An 18,009-nucleotide genomic window follows, 5' to 3' on the forward strand; every position below is an offset into this window, starting at 1 on the left:
ACTTATAGGTTATAGGTTCAAGCCATGAAATATGCTTGCGTCAGGCAGACTGCATATATCACACCCATTACATGCAGGCCTTCCTCGAATCATGTGTCAATGCGGGATACTTTATGTACATAGTTGTTCTTTTTATTATTTTTCTTATTAGCAAGTTTAGAGGTTAGTGCCCACGTTAGAATAGACAGTCTACATCATATGTCCATGGGGTGCAGCTTATTCCTTGGACTCCGTGTGAATGAGAAATACTCTACATCATATGTCCATGGGGTGCAGCCTATTCCTTGGACTCCGTGTGAATGAGAAATACTTTGTGTCGCTAGGCTATCTTTTTTATGATTTTTCTTATTAGCAGAGCAAGATGTCACCTCACTAGTCGGGCAAGTGGATTTCGAATATTAAATAGTTAAACTACTATAGCATTTTTTCCTTCTTTATTTTGGTTAACTTCTCCTTTTTCTTATTTTCTCGATTTTAATTTGTATATGCCATCGTGGCAGAGGCAATTTTGGGTCTTGAATTTTATCAGGAGACCGGAGGAAGTTTCTTGTTATGTATGTATGGAAAAAAGGCCTTTTACAGTATATATTTCTGTTTGTTGCTTTAGTATGTAGGCCGTAGGGAGTACATATTAAGGATGAGAACGCTTCGCAGGCACTTAGCCATGAAAATCAAATATTTTTCACTTTATTTGGAATTCTGAAGTTGGAGTTGAAGATGGAATTGTGTTTGATTATAGTTTTTGCAAAAAATATGTGGTTGTTTGAATGGACTTAAAAGTGAAAATATGATTTTAGGTGTTTTTCACATTTTACATGTAAATTCAAGTTGTATTTGGAATTTTTATGGCCAAATGCTGATTTTCAAATACAGTGATTTTTTTTTGGAAAAAAGTGAAAATTTGAATTACTCTTACATAAAATGCTAAATGGGTAACACATCATTTTTTTTTTTGCCAAAGAAGGGTTGTGGTGAGATGGATAGGATTCCTCCACCTTTAATCAGAGGTTTCAGATTTGAGCCTTGAGTATGAAGAAAATTAGCTCCCCACCCCCACCCTTCTTAAATGGGTCTTATGTTGTGCAAATCTGAATTAGTTTGGGTTGCATACAATTATCAGACAACGGATGGTAAACCAAAAAAAAAAAAAAACACCTTTTATGACACTACTCTACATGTTTTTGATTGACCGAAAAAATGATTCTAAAAAACAGTGTGAAGACCACTTTATCCGTTTCAATTCATGTGGTAGCATTTGACATGAAATTCAAGTGAGAGAAAAAATTTCTAAAATCTTTGATCTAAAAGAAATCATAATCGTTCATGTGGTTATAAATTACTCACTCCATCTCAATTTAAGGGCCTTACTTTCAATTTTTGCATTTCCCAAAAAATGTTTCTTTTCTATATATAGCAAGTTTTCCAATTTCGACGTTATACATGGCAAGCTTCAGAACACAAGATTTAAAGGACTACACACATTTTTTTAAGAACACAAGATTCAAAAATCTCATTTTATTTCTTAAACTCCGTGCCAATCAAACTAAGATGCTTGAATTGACACGGAAATGAGAAGTTTAAAGTTAGATTATTTCTAAATATAAAAAGTCTCATTTTTTAAATACCTTTTTTTTTAAAAAAAAAGTTGAGTAATTCTTTATTCAGTATTATTTGCCTTTAAATTCAACTCTTCTTTTTCTCCTTTTTTTTTTTAATTGACTTAGGAATTCATTAAAATAGATTCTTTCCTTGGACTTTTTAATGAAGGAATGCTAAATCAAATAGGTTAGGTCCAATAAATACGCAAACTAAACGACGCCGTTTCACCATTTAACATACTTAACGACAGTGTTTAAGGTATCACCGAACCCAACCCAAAACACATGAATAAGGAATAATAGCATGTTTGGTCTTTCAATTATTGATAAGTTCTAATTTTGATCCTTATGATTCTTGACTAAGCATATTTAGCCTTTAATTAATTGAATTGTATTCTTTTGAGCCCTTTACTTATAAATATTCATAATTATTTGTCGTTCTATTACTTAATTACCCATAACACGTCAAATTTGAATTGTTACTCCATATTTGACGGTAATATAGTTCTAAAATTAGTTCAAACATAACAACAACAACAACGATAACATACCAGTATAATCTTACAAGCAGGGTCTGAAGATGATCGTAAGATGTACGCAGATCTTACCCCTATCTTTGTGGGGTAGAGAGGTTATTTTCGATCGACCCTCGATTCGAAATAAAAGACAAAGATATGAAGCATGGTATCAAAAAAAATATGATACCAAAATAACAAGATAAAAAGCAAATGAGCCAATAGACAACAATACACATTGAAAATGGGAAACTACGTATATTAATTAAAAAGCTTGTTTTGTCCCTTTACATACAAGTATCATAGGGACCAAAATCATAATATTTTGATAATCGAGGGACCAAAAAATGCAACTCCATTATCCCTATAAATAATCACATTAAAATTCGTAGTTGAGAGAGTTTCCTTGTGAATTCAAACAAATTCATTCCTTTTCGTGTACGTATCAAAAACCCTAATTTTTTTTCTCTGTTGAATAAAGTTCATAATTATCGGTTCTTGACTTTGATGTGAAAAAAAAAAAAAAACTTTGTTTTCTTACTTTTTTGGGTAATTTGGAAGGTACCCTTTTGCTTGAATTGCTGTTTTTCTTATGATTTTCTACACGTTAATACAACTTACATGTGTGTATATATATATATATATAGATGTTTGTGTGTGTTTTTATTTTTTAGGTGAGTGAAATTTTGCTTTTTTTTTTTTTATGTGATCGTGATGTTTTTTAGATGTCTGAAATTTGCAGAAAGAGATCAAAGTTGGAGTTTTGCAATGGCTAAGAGTTCTTTCAAGCTTGAACACCCTTTAGGTATGTTTTTATATCCCCCGTTTATTTATATCTCCAGTTAATATATATATAATAGCCGTGGTGTTCGGATTAGGGTAAAAGGTCAGTAGGTAGTTGAGCGTTGTCATGCTCATCTTTCCATACTTGTAGTCATAGTTTCTTGTCCTTTGATTTCTGTTATTATCTGGTGTTTTCTGTCCTTCGATTACGCTATGATTTGGTGACAATTGTGCTGTTATTCCTCTGTTCAGACTGATTTTTGTTATTATCTGTTGTTTCTTTACTTTTGTTATTTCTTCTTTGTCCGGACTGCTTTTGTTTACTTTTCCTTGAGCCAAGGGTCTATCGGAAACAGCCTTCCTACCTCCCAAGGTGGGTGGGGGAGGTTTGCGTACTCTCTACGCTCTCCAGACTCTACTTGTGGAATTACACTGGGTCTGTTGTTGTGGTGTTGGGGCCAGCTTGAGAAATTCCACGGGCACTTGCTACCTGCCACAGGGTAACTCAATCCATCAAGGCTTGGACAAATGGGATGACATCACCCAGTGTTTATGTCTCCGCCAGGAATTGAACCTAAGAACTTATAGTTCTCAGACCACTTTGTTGACCACTAGGCCATACCTTTTGTGCCTAGGCCACACCCGGATGCTTACATTGTATCTATTTGAATATTTTAGATGCCATTTTTTAGGGCAAAGTCAATTAACTAAAGGTAAATATTTGGAAAGGCAACGACCAGATGTCAATGAAGTTATGAGCTGTGTCCTATATGTTCTGTTCTAAGTCTTCCTGAATCTAGGAATATATCAAGTGCATGAATTTTGAAACAGTTCTATAGGCATGAAATTAGCGTCTGTTGTTCTTTTCTGCCTTTGCATTATGGACGTCGAGATGCTTCTAGTATTTCGTCTTGTGACGTTTTCTATCTAAATCTGTGCTTGCGACAATATCTGTTTGTTGAATATCTCAACTTTATTCCATTGATAGTGCATTACTAGTATGCTGGACTGCTTCTCTGTTGTTTTACATGTGTATATCTGCACCGAAGCGGAAAACACATAGTGGTGCTTTATATAGGGGATACCAACAAATTAGGATTAAGGCTTATGTAACCGTTGTTGGTACATTTACAGAAAATGTGGTTTTTGCTCAAGTCTTTTTAGTTCGGTTGGAGAGTTGTTTATCAGTGTGGGATTTAAAGAACTTCTTGTTTCAGAGAACATCTAATTTGTCTTAACAAACCAAATAGAGCGGAGTGAATATAGATAATCTTTTAGTTAAAACCAATTATTTTGGGATTTTGTCATAATTGTTCCTTTGTAGTATTTACCCTCATACTTCATGTCTTTAAATTTCTTCTTAGTTTCATTAAATTTCTACAGTTTCATTAGTTGAGATATGTGTGGCATTTAGAAAATCTCTAATTAGCCTTAGAAGTCAATATTTGTACAATGTGATGCTTTTTCTTTCCATATAGCTTCTAGAGATCAGATCTGTTACCTGTTCTTATGATGTTTTTTTTTTTATTCCGAGCATATCCTTACTTAATTGAGTTGACAACTTTACAGTGCCTCTCTTCCTAAAAAAGCCTGTGAATGAGACAAAAGGGATGATTTTATTGTGTAATTGTGCTGATGTTTTCAATTTTTTGTTCTTCTTTAAAAGAGAGGAGGCAGGCAGAATCTTCTCGCATCAGGGAGAAGTATCCTAAAAGAATTCCGGTATGAAATCTGTTGTTAAAGGTCTTGCTCTTCATTGATATTTCCCTGTTCTTATCCCTCATTGCTCTGTTTCCTACCCAGGTGATTGTTGAGAGAGCAGAAAAGAGTGATATCTCAGACATTGATAAGAAGAAGTAAGTTTTGCTTCTGCGCTTTTCCATGATGATGGTTGTTAAGAATCAAGTGAAACAATATTTATGTTCCAAGTCCATCTATGTGTATCATTCTGTTTCGGACCGAAGGTTTATTATTAATAATAATTACTTAAATCTGGCTCATCGGGTTGTCATAGTTCATTCAAGATTAGGAGTTCTTGACTGAGTTAGTTAGGGGGATATATCTTGTGAATGCTGCTTGTAATAACAAAATTTGGCAGATTTTGTGTCCAGGAATTGATTAGAAAATATGTGTATATGAAATTTTAATGTAGTTTGTCATGGTCGATTTAAGATTATGAGTTATCATTATGATGGTGGATTTGCTGTTGTGCTGGACACAAGTTTGGGAGACATATCTTGTGAATGTTGCAGTTTTCTGCGTTTATCGGCATGCATTTTTTGTAGTACCAATTTAACAGGGTTTGTTGCCACGAAGGTTGTTGTTATAAATCATTTGCTTCTCTGTTAAACTCAACTTTCAAGTATGATCTCTAAAGTACTTTCTAGTGTTCATGGTCCCGATGTGAGGTTTCCGTTCCCTAGATACTATATTTTCCTGCCTTTATATCGTAATGCTTCAGTGTCATCTTATTTGCGCAATAAGCTTCAACATGTTGACAGAATTAGTCTCATATGACATGATTGCATCGACTATTGTTCCTACATATAAGTAGATCCAATAGGATTATAGCTGCTTTAGTATTATTTATTTATTTATTTATCTTACATTGAAACGTAGGTACCTCGTCCCAGCTGATTTGACTGTTGGCCAATTTGTTTATGTGGTTCGAAAGAGGATCAATCTCAGTGCCGAGAAGGCCATATTTGTCTTTGTCAAAAACATTCTTCCTCCAACTGGTAAGTAATTATTAGCATGTTTGGCCAAGCTACCAAAATTTGCTTATTTTGGAAAGTGTAGCCGTTAGTGTTTGGCTAATCAATTTTCAAAGTACTTTTACTAATATTATACCAGTAATTTATGCTTGGCCAAAGTTACCAGATGTTTCAGGGGAAAATCTACTTTTTAGCTACTAAAAACAACTTTGCAAACACCTCAACTCTCTAAAATAAGCAACCCGTCCAGAAGCTTTGACCAAACAAGCTATACGTGTCACTATGGTCTCAATACTTGTCTGAGACGTTTGTCCTGATATATCTTCTTCCCCCGTTGCAGCTGCTCTGATGTCTTCAATTTACGAGGAAAACAAGGATGAAGATGGATTCCTTTACATGACATACAGCGGCGAAAATACATTTGGGTTCCTCGAGCTTGGGAATTAATATTTGAAAAGTTTACTATCTGAACTGTAAAGCTGCTATTTCTTTGATTAGTTCATGGATGTTTTAACTGGCTCCTGACTTTTGTTTTTGTTGATGGAAATACCCATAAAATGTACAGATGACAAGTCTTTTTTACTTTTATCCAATATCTCTTTTATCTTCAGTGGGATAGTTGTATGACTTCATGCTCTTTGATTTTATGAATCACTCCAAGAAGAACTCCTCACTACATACCCTCACAAATTCTTATTAATTGGCTTGTGAAAATGACTTGGATTGCGTTTACTCTAAGTTTATTTTGCAACTCCATTTCTTTATTTGGGTTGAATCTATAGTTCATGTATCAAAAATTGCCTTGCACCTCCTCTGGTTTTGGATCTCTAGCTTTGATATAGGAATTAGATTTAATAGTTGCATAAACATTGGCCAATATCTTCTGTTTTAAGTACCAATGATATGTTGGGGAAAAATAGATTTTGGGGCAGTCAGATAACACCGACTTTTTAAAGAGATCTCTGTCGTTGAGGAATCTAAGCTTCTTCAAGATGTTACAAAGCCAACGGAATTTAAGTTTTAGCAATAAATTTGAATTTTCCACAAGAATGACAATGTGAATCTTTTGAGAAGAGAAGTAATCAGTGTTAGACAAATATGTTGTACTTAGGAGGCAAAAGACAGGTATTTAATATTTATAATACCTTTTGGGTATATGTTAAGATAGTTTTCTTAACGAACAGACATGACCTTAAAAGACATCATTTAACTAAACTAAAAGTCAAACTTGCCTTCTCTTCTGTCTCAACTCTTAGAGCCTGTTTGGATGAGCTTTTTTTTGGCTTATAAGCTGTTTTCAATTTATAAGCCGCTTAAAAAAAGCCCATCCAAACGGTCTAACTTATTTTTTTGATTTATTTTAAGCACAATATAACTTATAAGCTAAACACTCAAAAAAACTGAAAACAGCTTATAAGCTGTTTTCAGCAACTTATAAGCTAAGTCAAACGGGCTCTTAATCATATCTACACTAACATGGTACTCACATATACGTTTTCCTTTAAGAAGTACGGTATGAGAAATGCTTAGATGGCTTACAAACTAAAGGTATAGACGGAGAGTTTCTATATAATAGATGTGTGTTACAGTTCTCGTTTTGTCCTCCTTTATTCTTCCCCTTCCCTAATCTTCCAATATAATAAAATTTCTTTTATTAAAAAGAAAAACAGAAAAGGACTAAGCAAATTGATAAATTTCACACAGAAGACTATTAAAGACAAGATCTTCAACTAGAGGAATTCTTTTGGCATTTGTTCTTGACTCATTTGATGCCCATCAGCCCTTGGAAGTGCTATTCTCCTTCACCTTTTGTGCTCCAGCTAATGAGTGCTTTGGCCAGGGCCGGATCCAGCTTATCGGGTGCCGGTTTACAAGAATCCAATAACTTTTGCTCAAATCTTACATATATATTAAAATATTCACTAAATATTTATAAATATTTGAATGTGAACTCAGCTATTATCGTATATTAACTTAAAATTGTTGTAGGAACCCATAAACTTTAAATCTTGAATCTGCCTCTGAAAGTTGGCTTTCAAGTTCTTCTGATGATGAATCGGTAAGGTGAAACTCCACCTTTCCCCTAGAATCCACTCCGAGCCGGAGGAGTGACTAGTCAAACGTCTTTAGTAGCCGAGATATTGAGTGAACATTTTCTTCTTACTCTCGTTCTATTAGTATATAGTTGACTCCTAATAAACAAGTGCCATCAAAGCGTTTGTAGTCCAACGGTTAGGATAATTGCCTTCCAAGCAATAGACCCGGGTTCGACTCCCGGCAGACGCAGTTCCCCCCTTTTTTTAATACTCAAAACTCAAAAACAATCATCTAGTAGTATTATTTTTGGACTGAACTAATTTTTCAAAACCAGGGGAGATTATAAATTACCATTACTACTGTGTTGTGGGATGATTCGAACTCAAGGAGTAAAGTGCATAGTTTGTGTCCGCTTTAAATTTTTGCATGTGTACCTCTTTCGGGACAACTTTAGACATTCGGTGTCTGAATTTAGTGTTAACAAAGTAACTTTGGATAGAAATGACCAAAGTGCAGCAAAAATAACTTTAATCCAATCATTTTAAGCTGAACTTCCGTAAAATATGATTAAACTTTAGTTATATGTAACTCAGACACTGTGTTGAAGTTTGGTTTTGTCGAACCTAACTTCAGGTACCACATATTTTAAATGATGGTCTCAAAACAAGCTCCCTATGAAATTTCTACAAACTCAAGTATCTGGTCCTTCTGAAGTTCGTTGGGCACTATTATTCTATGTTCTTATTTTGGGACTTTTACAAAAGTATACGAAATAAAACTCATATTTATAAATAACTATTCATATATATTAAATTTAAATGAATACCCTTAGTCCCTGCAACCAGTGATGGCGAAACAAAAAGAATCTTAATAAGATTGTAATTTAATAGGCGTTTGAACATAAAAAATGTGGATATTGAAAGAAAGAAAATAGGAGTAGTATTTAAAAAGAAGTTAAAAAGTGTATTTGAAAATCCAGTTATGTTTAAACATACATTTAACTTGAAAATTCTTTGAAATTTTGGAGCGGAAGAAAGTTAACTTGAAAAACTGGTCAAAGCAACTTTTTCAAACTTAAACTCATCTTCAAAAGAATTTGAAGACACCAGTCCAATATAGAACTGAATGTTGTTCTATTCTTTTTTCTAACAAAAAGTAAAATAAATTTTATGGACGCGTACACTTTATATATATATTTACAAAAAGTTATTTTTTGACCTCTATATGTCATATAATTTTTTATATATATAGCATAATCTTACGACTAAGGATGTTCCACTGATCATTCTTCAGTCTATATAGCTCCACCAGTACTATGTACCTGCAGCTTTTTCAGCATTTCTTAAGAAAGTATGCCATCATGGTCTTTATCGAGGTTGTTGAAGCGCTCCGCGATGAATTTGCTGAATACTTCTTCTTCTTCGACGAAGCTAAGGATTGTGGCACTGTCCAAAACCTCTACACTCATATTTTTGTGGAGTTAATTTATAGGTTGAAACACAATGAATATAATGAGTAGTTTGTTTTCTTGTGCTGATATGGAGAAGACTCATGCTTCATGATTCTATTTACGAAAAAGGCTAAAATATGCCATCGAACTATTGAAAATGACTCATTTAAGCTACTCATCAACAGTTTGACTCATTTATGCCATCGAACTATCGGAAATGACTCATTTATACCACTCATCAATAGTTTAGCTCATTTATGTCATCACCTGTTACCAAAATGACTCAGCCATGCCATTTTTCATTGACGCCGGTTTTATAATACCAGTTATGACACGTGATCTCTAATTAGAGGGATGATGATTATGATGATTTTATTCATAGAGATTCTAAAGCTTATGAAACGATGTTATGATGAGACTAATGATCCTACTGCATGATTTTCTTGATATTACACATTGTTGATAGTCTCGCCTCATAATACTAGTTCCTTCAAGGTGAGACATAGTGATGATGAACGTTCCATAATAAAATCGGAGGTCACCGACCTTACGTCACTCCAATATGATTATAGCTTTGATTGGTCTCACATGCATGCTTATTTTTATGTATGATTATACCGGGCCTAGTTGGCCCGGCAAACACCACTACGCTAGGCGTAAGTGGGCGGCTTATGGATGATAATAGTACACCGGGCCTAATTGGCCGGGCTATCACCACTAGTGGGCGGCGTGAGATGACTATCCCGGAGGCGGGCTAGTGATGATATATGACTCAGACAGCTTACTTATATACATATATGTTATGATGTAGTTTTAAAAGTAAAAGTTGGCATGCATGGGTTCCGCCTTAAGAGGCAGTCACATGTGCAGGTTATTTCTTTATCTCATGTCCCTTATCTCTTTATTATGTCATCATTCATGCCTTGCATACTCAGTACATTATTCGTACTGACGTCCTTTCTTTTGTGGACGCTGCGTTCATGCCCGCAGGTAGACAGGGAGGCGGTCCAGATCCATAGGAGCATTATCAATAGATACACGGGAGCACTCCACTTCTCTGGAGTTGCCGTTTATTGGTATATTCTTTTTGAAGAAGAGGGGTCCCACAGGTCCAATGTGGATATAACTTAAAGGTGGTTAGGGAGTTAGTTAGGCAGTTAACAAGTAGTTAGGATGACAGCTATAATTAGTTAGTGGAATATGTTCTCAACCAAATCAGTGTAGTTAGTATATAGAGTTAGAAATATCTTGTATTAAATAGAACACTTCTCTCAATTTTGAGAATGAGTTGAATGAATAAAATGTGTTCTCTTCTTCTCAATTTTCTCTAGAACTGTTTCTTCTTCCTATTTTTGTTCTTAACCAGTTCATGGCTGAGCTTTTAACATGGTATCAGAGCTTTGTGTGTAGATCCTAAAGCTCGGCTAACTCAAATTTCTCAAATTAATTCTAATTTGGTTCCTCAAATTATCAAATTGTTCAAATTCGAAATTTACTGTTCTTGAGCCATCAAACTTACGATTCAGCTATATCTGTGTGTGTATTCAAGTTTGGAAGTGAAGTTACAGGTGATTAAGGTGAAATAATCATTCAGTTCATCCTGTAGAGGTTGTCGCAAAATCTAGGTCATCAAAATTGAACCAGATTCAACATGACAAATCCAGCAAGGACTGAATCATCTCTCAATGGTGAACAAACTGCTACGGAGACAGTAAATGCAACTCACGCAAATGGAAATTCACAACGAATCGATGAAGTTCACCATAATCATCCTCTCTACATTCATCCGTCAGATACACAAGGTTCAGTACTCATTTCAGTACAGCTTCAAGGTACAGAAAACTATTCTCTATGGAGTAAATCATGGATGCTTGTTCTGCGTGGTAAAAACAAATTAGGATTTGTGTTAGGTACATGTATGAAAGAAAACTATGAGTCAAATTTGCATAATTTGTGGGATAGATGTAATGCTATAGTTCTAGCTTGGATTATGAATACAGTGTCAAAAGATCTAATCAGCACTGTGATTCACTCTTTTAGTGCTCACAAACTTTGGGAAGATTTTAGGGAAATATTGGATAAAGTAAATGCTTCTCGAGCCTTTTACCTACACAAGGAGATTACTACCTTAACTCAGGGAACATCATCTGTATCTGTGTATTTTTCAAGGCTTATAGAACTCTGGGATGAGTTTCAAGCCTTAATTCCACCACCTTCATGTCCTTGCCCTGAGTCAAAACAATAGAAAGAGCACTTTCGCTTACAAAGACTGTGGCAGTTCCTAATGGGATTGAATGAATCCTATGATCATGCTAAGAGTCAAGTGTTGATGACTGTACCTTTGCCAAATGTAAACCAGGCATATGCAATGATAGTTAATGTTGAAAGCCAAAGGAGAAACAGTATTAGCAACTCTGCTGTTCATTCTGAGAAACATGAGTCAATTGCTCTTATGAGTAACAGGAACCAGGCTCATATGACCAATAACCAGAGAATTTCTGGTGGTGTGAATACTGAAGGTTATAACAGATCTCAGAATGGGCAAACTAGTGGTGGTTACAGGCCTAGAAATAACTTTGGAAACCAAAACTACCAAAATAATCAAAGTTATCACAATAAGCCCCCACTCATTTGTGATTTTTGCAACTTTAAAGGACAATGCAAGGGACACATGCTACAAACTGCATGGTTATCCATCTGATTCTAAGTACAAGAAGAAAGGAGCTACTGTTCATTCTTATGCCAACAATGTGGCAAGTACAGGCCAATCATCATCATCTGCTATGCAGGATAGAGCTGGTTCTTCCACACAAATCTTGGCACCATTCTTTACTCAGGATCAGTATAATCAAATCCTACAGATGCTGAACAAGGACACAGAAGTGGACTCTAATGCACACTCAACTCACTCTGCCTCAGTTAGAGCAGCAGGTAATATTGTTGTCTGCTTGTCTAAATCTGTAAACAGTACATGGATTGTGGATACTGGGGCTTCAAACCATATGGTACACAATCTAAATTTACTAAGTACTTGGGAAAAACTATCAGATATGCATAAAAATAAAGTCAACTTACCAAATGGTGGCCAAGTTTCTATCACTCATACAGGAGTTACCTCTATTTTTAAGGATAAATCCATAAAAGATGTTCTATATATCCCAGACTTCAAATTCAACCTCCTATCTGTGTCCAAAATAACCAAAGAGTTGCAATCTTGTGGCATTCCTTCTAGATTTTTGCATTTTCCAGGCACTCTCAAATGGGAAGGTGATAGGGATTGGTAAGGAAGATCAAGGTTTATACATTCTAAAGGCTGATTTTGATGCTGATCATGTCAAGGTTGCTACTCCACCTGTTACCTCTTCTGTGCTTAATAGTACTTGTAGACATAATAAGATAAAAAATAGTTTTAGTGCTGTGGAAACTAAATGTCCTACTGATAACATTTTGACTTGTAACTCTGTTGAAGCTAAGTCCTGCAGTGACTTGTCTATATGGAATAGGAGACTAGGACATGCTCCTCTGTCTGTTCTTAAGAAGATTGATAGTTTGAAGTGTACCTTCTCAAAAAATCATATATGCATTGTGTGTCCTATTGCCAAGCAGACCAGACTGCCCTTTCCTATTAGCACTTCTTCATCCTCTCATGCATTTGATCTTATACATGCTGATGTTTGGGGTCCCTATAGGGTGCCATCTCATGATGGTAAAAGATATTTAATGACACTAGTAGATGACTACTCTAGGTATACTTGGATTTTCCTAATGCATACCAAAGTTGATTCTATTGTAGTGTTGAGAAATTTTGTGTCATTTGTGAAGAATCAGTTTAATTGTGGTATTAAATGCCTCAGGTCTAACAATGGCACTGAGTTCTTCAATGACCAAGTTACTAGATTGTTCACAGATTTAGGTATAATCCATCAAGGTTCCTGTGTCTACACTCCTCAACAAAATGGAGTTGCTGAGATGAAGCACAGATATATTCTTGATATGGCTAGGGCCATCAGATTTCAAACCTATGTACCCTTAAAATTTTGGAGTAAATGTGTTGAAACTGTAGTGTACCTTCTTAACAGACTGCCTACTGTGCTATTAAATGGTATGTCACCATTTGAAAGGTTATTTCACAGAGTTCCTTCCTATATTATTTCACAGAGTTCCTTCCTTGCACCACCTCAGAGTTTTTGGGAGTCTTTGTTTTGCTACAAATGTCAAAAAATCTGACAAATTCTGTGCCAGGGCTATACCGGCTGTCTACTTAGGCTATTCTTCTATTCAAAAGGGGTATGTCTTATATGATCTCATCTCCAAAGTGTTCTTTGTCAGCAGAGATGATGTCTTTCAAGAGCATGTTTTTCCTTTCAAAGGTATTCCCTCTGATTCTAACTTGTCTCCTTTGTTTCCAGTCTTTACTCTACCTACTGAGCCTTATTCATCTATGCCATCTCCACCTCTCACCTCACCATCTTCCCCATCATCTTCTCATCCATCAAACACACTCTTATCTGATGAGCCTTCTGCTCCTCCTATGCCTGATCACACTGATCCTATACCTGCTCCTTCAGGAAGTCCATCTAGTACTCCATCTATTCCTTTGCCTTCTCCTAATATTACTCCTTCAGTTACACTCAGAAAATCATCTAGACCATCTAAACCTCCTATCTGGATGGCTGATTACATAGGTCATCCCTCTTCTTCTGCCTCTTGTGCTTATCCTCTATCTCATTTTGTCTCTTATGAACATTTGACTCCTGCATATAGATGTTCCCTCTCTGCCTACTCTGCTGTACTAGAACCAAAATCCTATGCTGAGGCTTGTTCCCAACCCCAATGGGTTGATGCCATGAAGGCTGAGATAGCTGCCCTACAGGAAAATCATACTTGGTCTCTAGTTGAGTTGCCTGCTGACAAGGTCCCTATGGGTGCAAGTGGGTATATAGAGTCAAGTACAAATCCTCTGGTGAAGTAGAAAGTTTTAAAGCCAGGCTTGTGGCAAAAGGTTATTCTCAACAAGAAGGCCTAGATTATAAGGAGACTTTCAGCCCTGTTGCTAAAATGGTAACTGTCCGATCAGTGGTTGCTTTGGCTGCTGCATCTTACTGGTACATATTTCAGATGGATGTACACAATGCTTTTTTGCAAGGAGATCTGATGGAGGATGTCTACATGAGGGTGCCAGATGGCTTTTCAAGCCAGGGGGAGTGAAGTAGAATGGTATGCAAACTTCATAAGTCTTTATATGGCCTAAAACAAGCACCTAGGCAATGGAATCTTAAGCTTACACAAGCACTGGTGGATTTGGGATTTAAACAATCTCATTATTGTTGACACCCAATTTTGTCCCACCTTTCCTTCAAAATACCTATTTTTCACTTCTAATATTTTGACAACTTTAAAAAATAATTATTTGCATTTTTACTATAATTAGCTTTTATTAATACCGGCATTTCATTATCCTGTCATTATCTTTTACTACCGTCATTACTACCGTTATTATTATTATTACTATTATTATTATTATTATTATTATTATTATTATTATTATTATTTTGTTACTATTTTTATTATTACTAGTATTATCAAAATTATCATTTCAGCATTTTTTACCGTCTTACGCACACGCATCGCATTTATCTTCGCATAATTAGATAACAACATTTACTTACTGTTGAATTTCAAATATTATTGCACTGCTATTATGACGGCATATAATTTATTATCCGAGTATTAGTAATTGCACATTTTATATTAAGTAATTTAAATTGGTCTTTTATTTTAATGTAGTAGCCCAATCAACTCATAAACATTTTTTGACCAGCCCATATTTTGATCCCAATTTTTTAGACCAGTCCATGTTTTAATTCACTAGTCCATCCTTTAATACCCAGTCTAAAAATTGACCCAGTCCACAAATGGACCGGGTCCGATCCATTTTTCCCTTCATTTTCCTTTACCTCTCCGCCGCGCACACCCTTCCCCCTCTTCTCTTCCTTTCTCCCTTCCTCCTTTCCTGCGAAAAAACCCTAGCCGCTGTCCCCCACTTCCCTTTGTCCCCCGCTCTTCTCTCTCTCCCGCTCCTCCTTCTCTCTTTCTTCAACACAAAACAAAACCCTATAAAAGGGTGGCGGGTTGAATCGTTTGGGGGAGGTTTTTTGGAATCAGAGAAAACCCCTAAGAATCAAAGCTTTCGAATCGCAAAAAATCTCCCTAAAAAGGAAGTTCTTGAATCACCGAAATACCCTAAGAAATCAAGTCCTTCCAGCCGTTTCAAATCCCCTGGAAAACTACTAAGTTTTCATCTGTTTTAATATTTCTTTGATATTCATTCGAAATAGAAAGTTATTCTGGTTCTATTTCGTTTCTTGTAACTGTTTCGAGTTCGAGTAAATTCGAGATCGGAGATTGAAGTGTTCGAGGGTATATCGGAGATCCCGCATCTAGTTCGCTGCACCCAAGAAAGGTCGGTAATCCTCCTTCCTCTTTCGCTTTAGTTCTGTTCTATGTAAATTTATGTAGTCAGATTAGTCTAATTTAGTTGGTTCTAATCTGGTATGTTTAGATTGCTGGTTTGTGATCCCTTAGTATAATTTTGTTCCTCGTCAGAGTTTATTTTCATTTTTTTAAGTGCTGTGCCTTTTTGATTTCTCATAAAATTAGCTTAGCTTGTTTTTGTGTTGTTGAAGTTGGATAAGTAATGGTCTTCCCTATTTCAATTCTAGCGCTTTTCCCTTTTCTTCATGTTTTGTATAGTTCTGTGATTGTGGATCTGTTAGCTTAGTTCTGAGTCGTTGGGTCGTGTTTACATCTCAGTTTTCTTTACTTAAGTTCCTGGGATTCAGTTGCTTAAAGCTTTAGTTTACGAGTATAAAATTTGGCCATGTTAGCTTAACTAGTTTAAATGAATATTTTCTTCATGGACTAAGTGTTAGTGATATTCCCACACATTCATCGTTGGGTTGAGCTTTGACTATTTGAACCTTATTTGTAGAATATGTGTTTTCTGACTTCATAATTGTAATGAAGTTTACCTTTCATTTAGGATTTAGCCATCTGGATTTTTACAAACTAATATATTTCCTTGATTTGAACAATGCTTCCTTCTTTCATTCTTCGAGCCTATCTTCCTCTTCAAATCAATATAAGACTATAAATGCTTTAAATAGCTTATCTCCTTTAAGGTTATTTGACAAAATATGAGTCGAAAAGTCCTTGTTTGAAATAGGGAAATGATGTTTTTTTAGTTCAAAGGTTCAAGAGTACTCAAATATGTTTGTCTATCTCCTACCCCCCTTTTAGGTAATATGGATGTTGTCTTGTTTCTCCTATTTTGTGTGAGTAGTTTTAGTTCGGGACTGCTGAATGGCTGGCATATCATGCAGATTCATTTTTTAGTTACCTCCAATTCCTAAAATTCAGTTTGTTTAATTTTCGATCCTTAGTTAGGAGTGCAAACCTCAGCTAAATGCTATCCTAAACTTGAATGATCAAGCACAAAGTGTTATGCGCCCTACATTCACTTTCCTGTCTATTTCGTCACTTTCATTTGTATGGAGTATGTGTCAAAATCAGTTTTTTCTTTCTCTTTCTCTTTTATGAACTTGTGTAGCAATAGGTTTTAAAGTCAGTTGAACCAATTAATGAACAAGAATATAGCGAGCTATAAATCTGTTTTGGTCGCAGTAATGAATGTTTGTTAGTTTCCTCTTTTTATTTTTACTTTTATGAATGTTAATATGTCAAGTTGTGTTTGGTTGCTTTTAAAATCCCGGAAACTTGGATCGTTGGTCACTAATCTTTATTTCCCCTTCTTTACATGTACACGTTGGAGCAAATGGAGTCTTAATTCAGGACTCTCTCACAATGTAGTCTCGAAATGAGACTCGACGCTATTGCTATACCCATGCATGGATTCGATGCGTCCCATACTCTTTAATCACAACACTCGACGAGAAACAAGTGAAATCTCTAATCGCTTGAGGCTGTCTATGACATCCTTATCGTTTTTCTCTTCTCCTCTTTCCTCATCATTCATTTTATTTCACCCTTTGTTTTTTTGTGATTGCTAATTTATCTGTATGTTGGATTTGTCTATGGTTTGAAAGAATGTGTGTCACTTATGATTCACGTAGGATTAGAATGGGTAGATTTTATCATTTAGAATTACCGCTCTGAACATTTAGTACTTATTTTCACCATATAGGGTGCATCATTCATATAATAATATTTTTGAATTTCGTTAGTTATAAGTTGATCTTTTTTTTCTCAAAGGTATTTTTCTTACATCTTTAGCATTAATTAATTAACCTAAGTTTGGCTGGATAATCGTAGTTAACGGATTCTAAAGGATGCCTAACCCCTTCCCTTTAGGATAATATAGAACCCTTACTCAGAATCACATTGGTTAAGCAGACTATTAACAGAGGTTTAGTTTTAACTTTGCCTTAGTTAACAAGTAGGTGCCCTAATTCACCTTAAAATCAATTAGGTGGCGACTCCATAAAATAAAGCAATTTAGGAATCACCAATATGTTGTACTCCTCTTCAACCCGGTTAAAATGGGGTATAACAGCTTGGCGACTCTGCTGGGGAATTCTAGGTTCTAACCATAACAAACTTAGGTTAATAATTATTTTTGGTTGTTTTCTTTATGCTTGCTTTTATCGTTGCCTTGTTTGTTTCTTTTATGTTCTTTTAAGTATTTGCTTTATTATATGAAATTTTCTATGTAGTAATATGTTACTGCTTTCCTTAAATTGGCATTCCGTTCATATTTCCTCCACTTTTGGAAAACTCACACTATCACACGTACACGCGAGGTGTGTTTTGCGCACCCGCAAATTTTCTTCGTAGAATCCAAATTTTAGGAGAGTTGGCGTATGCGCGGGGTGCCCGAGTAACGGGGACCGCGT

At 35.5% G+C, this 18,009-nt stretch overlaps 1 protein-coding gene and 1 non-coding gene across 4 annotated transcripts; both read left to right on the forward strand.

The window, feature by feature from the left end:
- Positions 1 to 2,460: 2,460 nt before the first annotated feature.
- LOC132616552 (autophagy-related protein 8C-like) lies at positions 2,461 to 6,220 on the forward strand. Of its 3 annotated transcripts, none has more exons than XM_060331039.1 (6): positions 2,461 to 2,551; positions 2,856 to 2,918; positions 4,563 to 4,618; positions 4,700 to 4,752; positions 5,516 to 5,634; positions 5,951 to 6,220. In XM_060331039.1, the coding sequence occupies exons 2-6, from the start codon at positions 2,882 to 2,884 to the stop codon at positions 6,055 to 6,057; spliced, it is 372 nt and encodes a 123-aa protein (XP_060187022.1). In that variant the 5' UTR covers positions 2,461 to 2,551; positions 2,856 to 2,881; the 3' UTR covers positions 6,058 to 6,220. The 3 variants fall into 3 exon arrangements, with proteins under 3 accessions (XP_060187022.1, XP_060187023.1, XP_060187021.1); XM_060331040.1 differs by lacking the exon at positions 2,461 to 2,551 and adding an exon at positions 2,607 to 2,674; XM_060331038.1 differs by lacking the exon at positions 2,461 to 2,551 and having other exon boundaries at positions 2,813 to 2,918.
- A 1,604-nt stretch (positions 6,221 to 7,824) lies between these two features.
- TRNAG-UCC (transfer RNA glycine (anticodon UCC)) lies at positions 7,825 to 7,896 on the forward strand. Its single transcript has one exon. It is a non-coding gene; the product is annotated as a tRNA-Gly (tRNA).
- Positions 7,897 to 18,009: the final 10,113 nt, after the last annotated feature.

The sequence above is a fragment of the Lycium barbarum genome, chromosome 11 (genome assembly GCF_019175385.1).
Source record: "Lycium barbarum isolate Lr01 chromosome 11, ASM1917538v2, whole genome shotgun sequence".
Lineage (NCBI taxonomy): Eukaryota > Viridiplantae > Streptophyta > Magnoliopsida > Solanales > Solanaceae > Lycium > Lycium barbarum.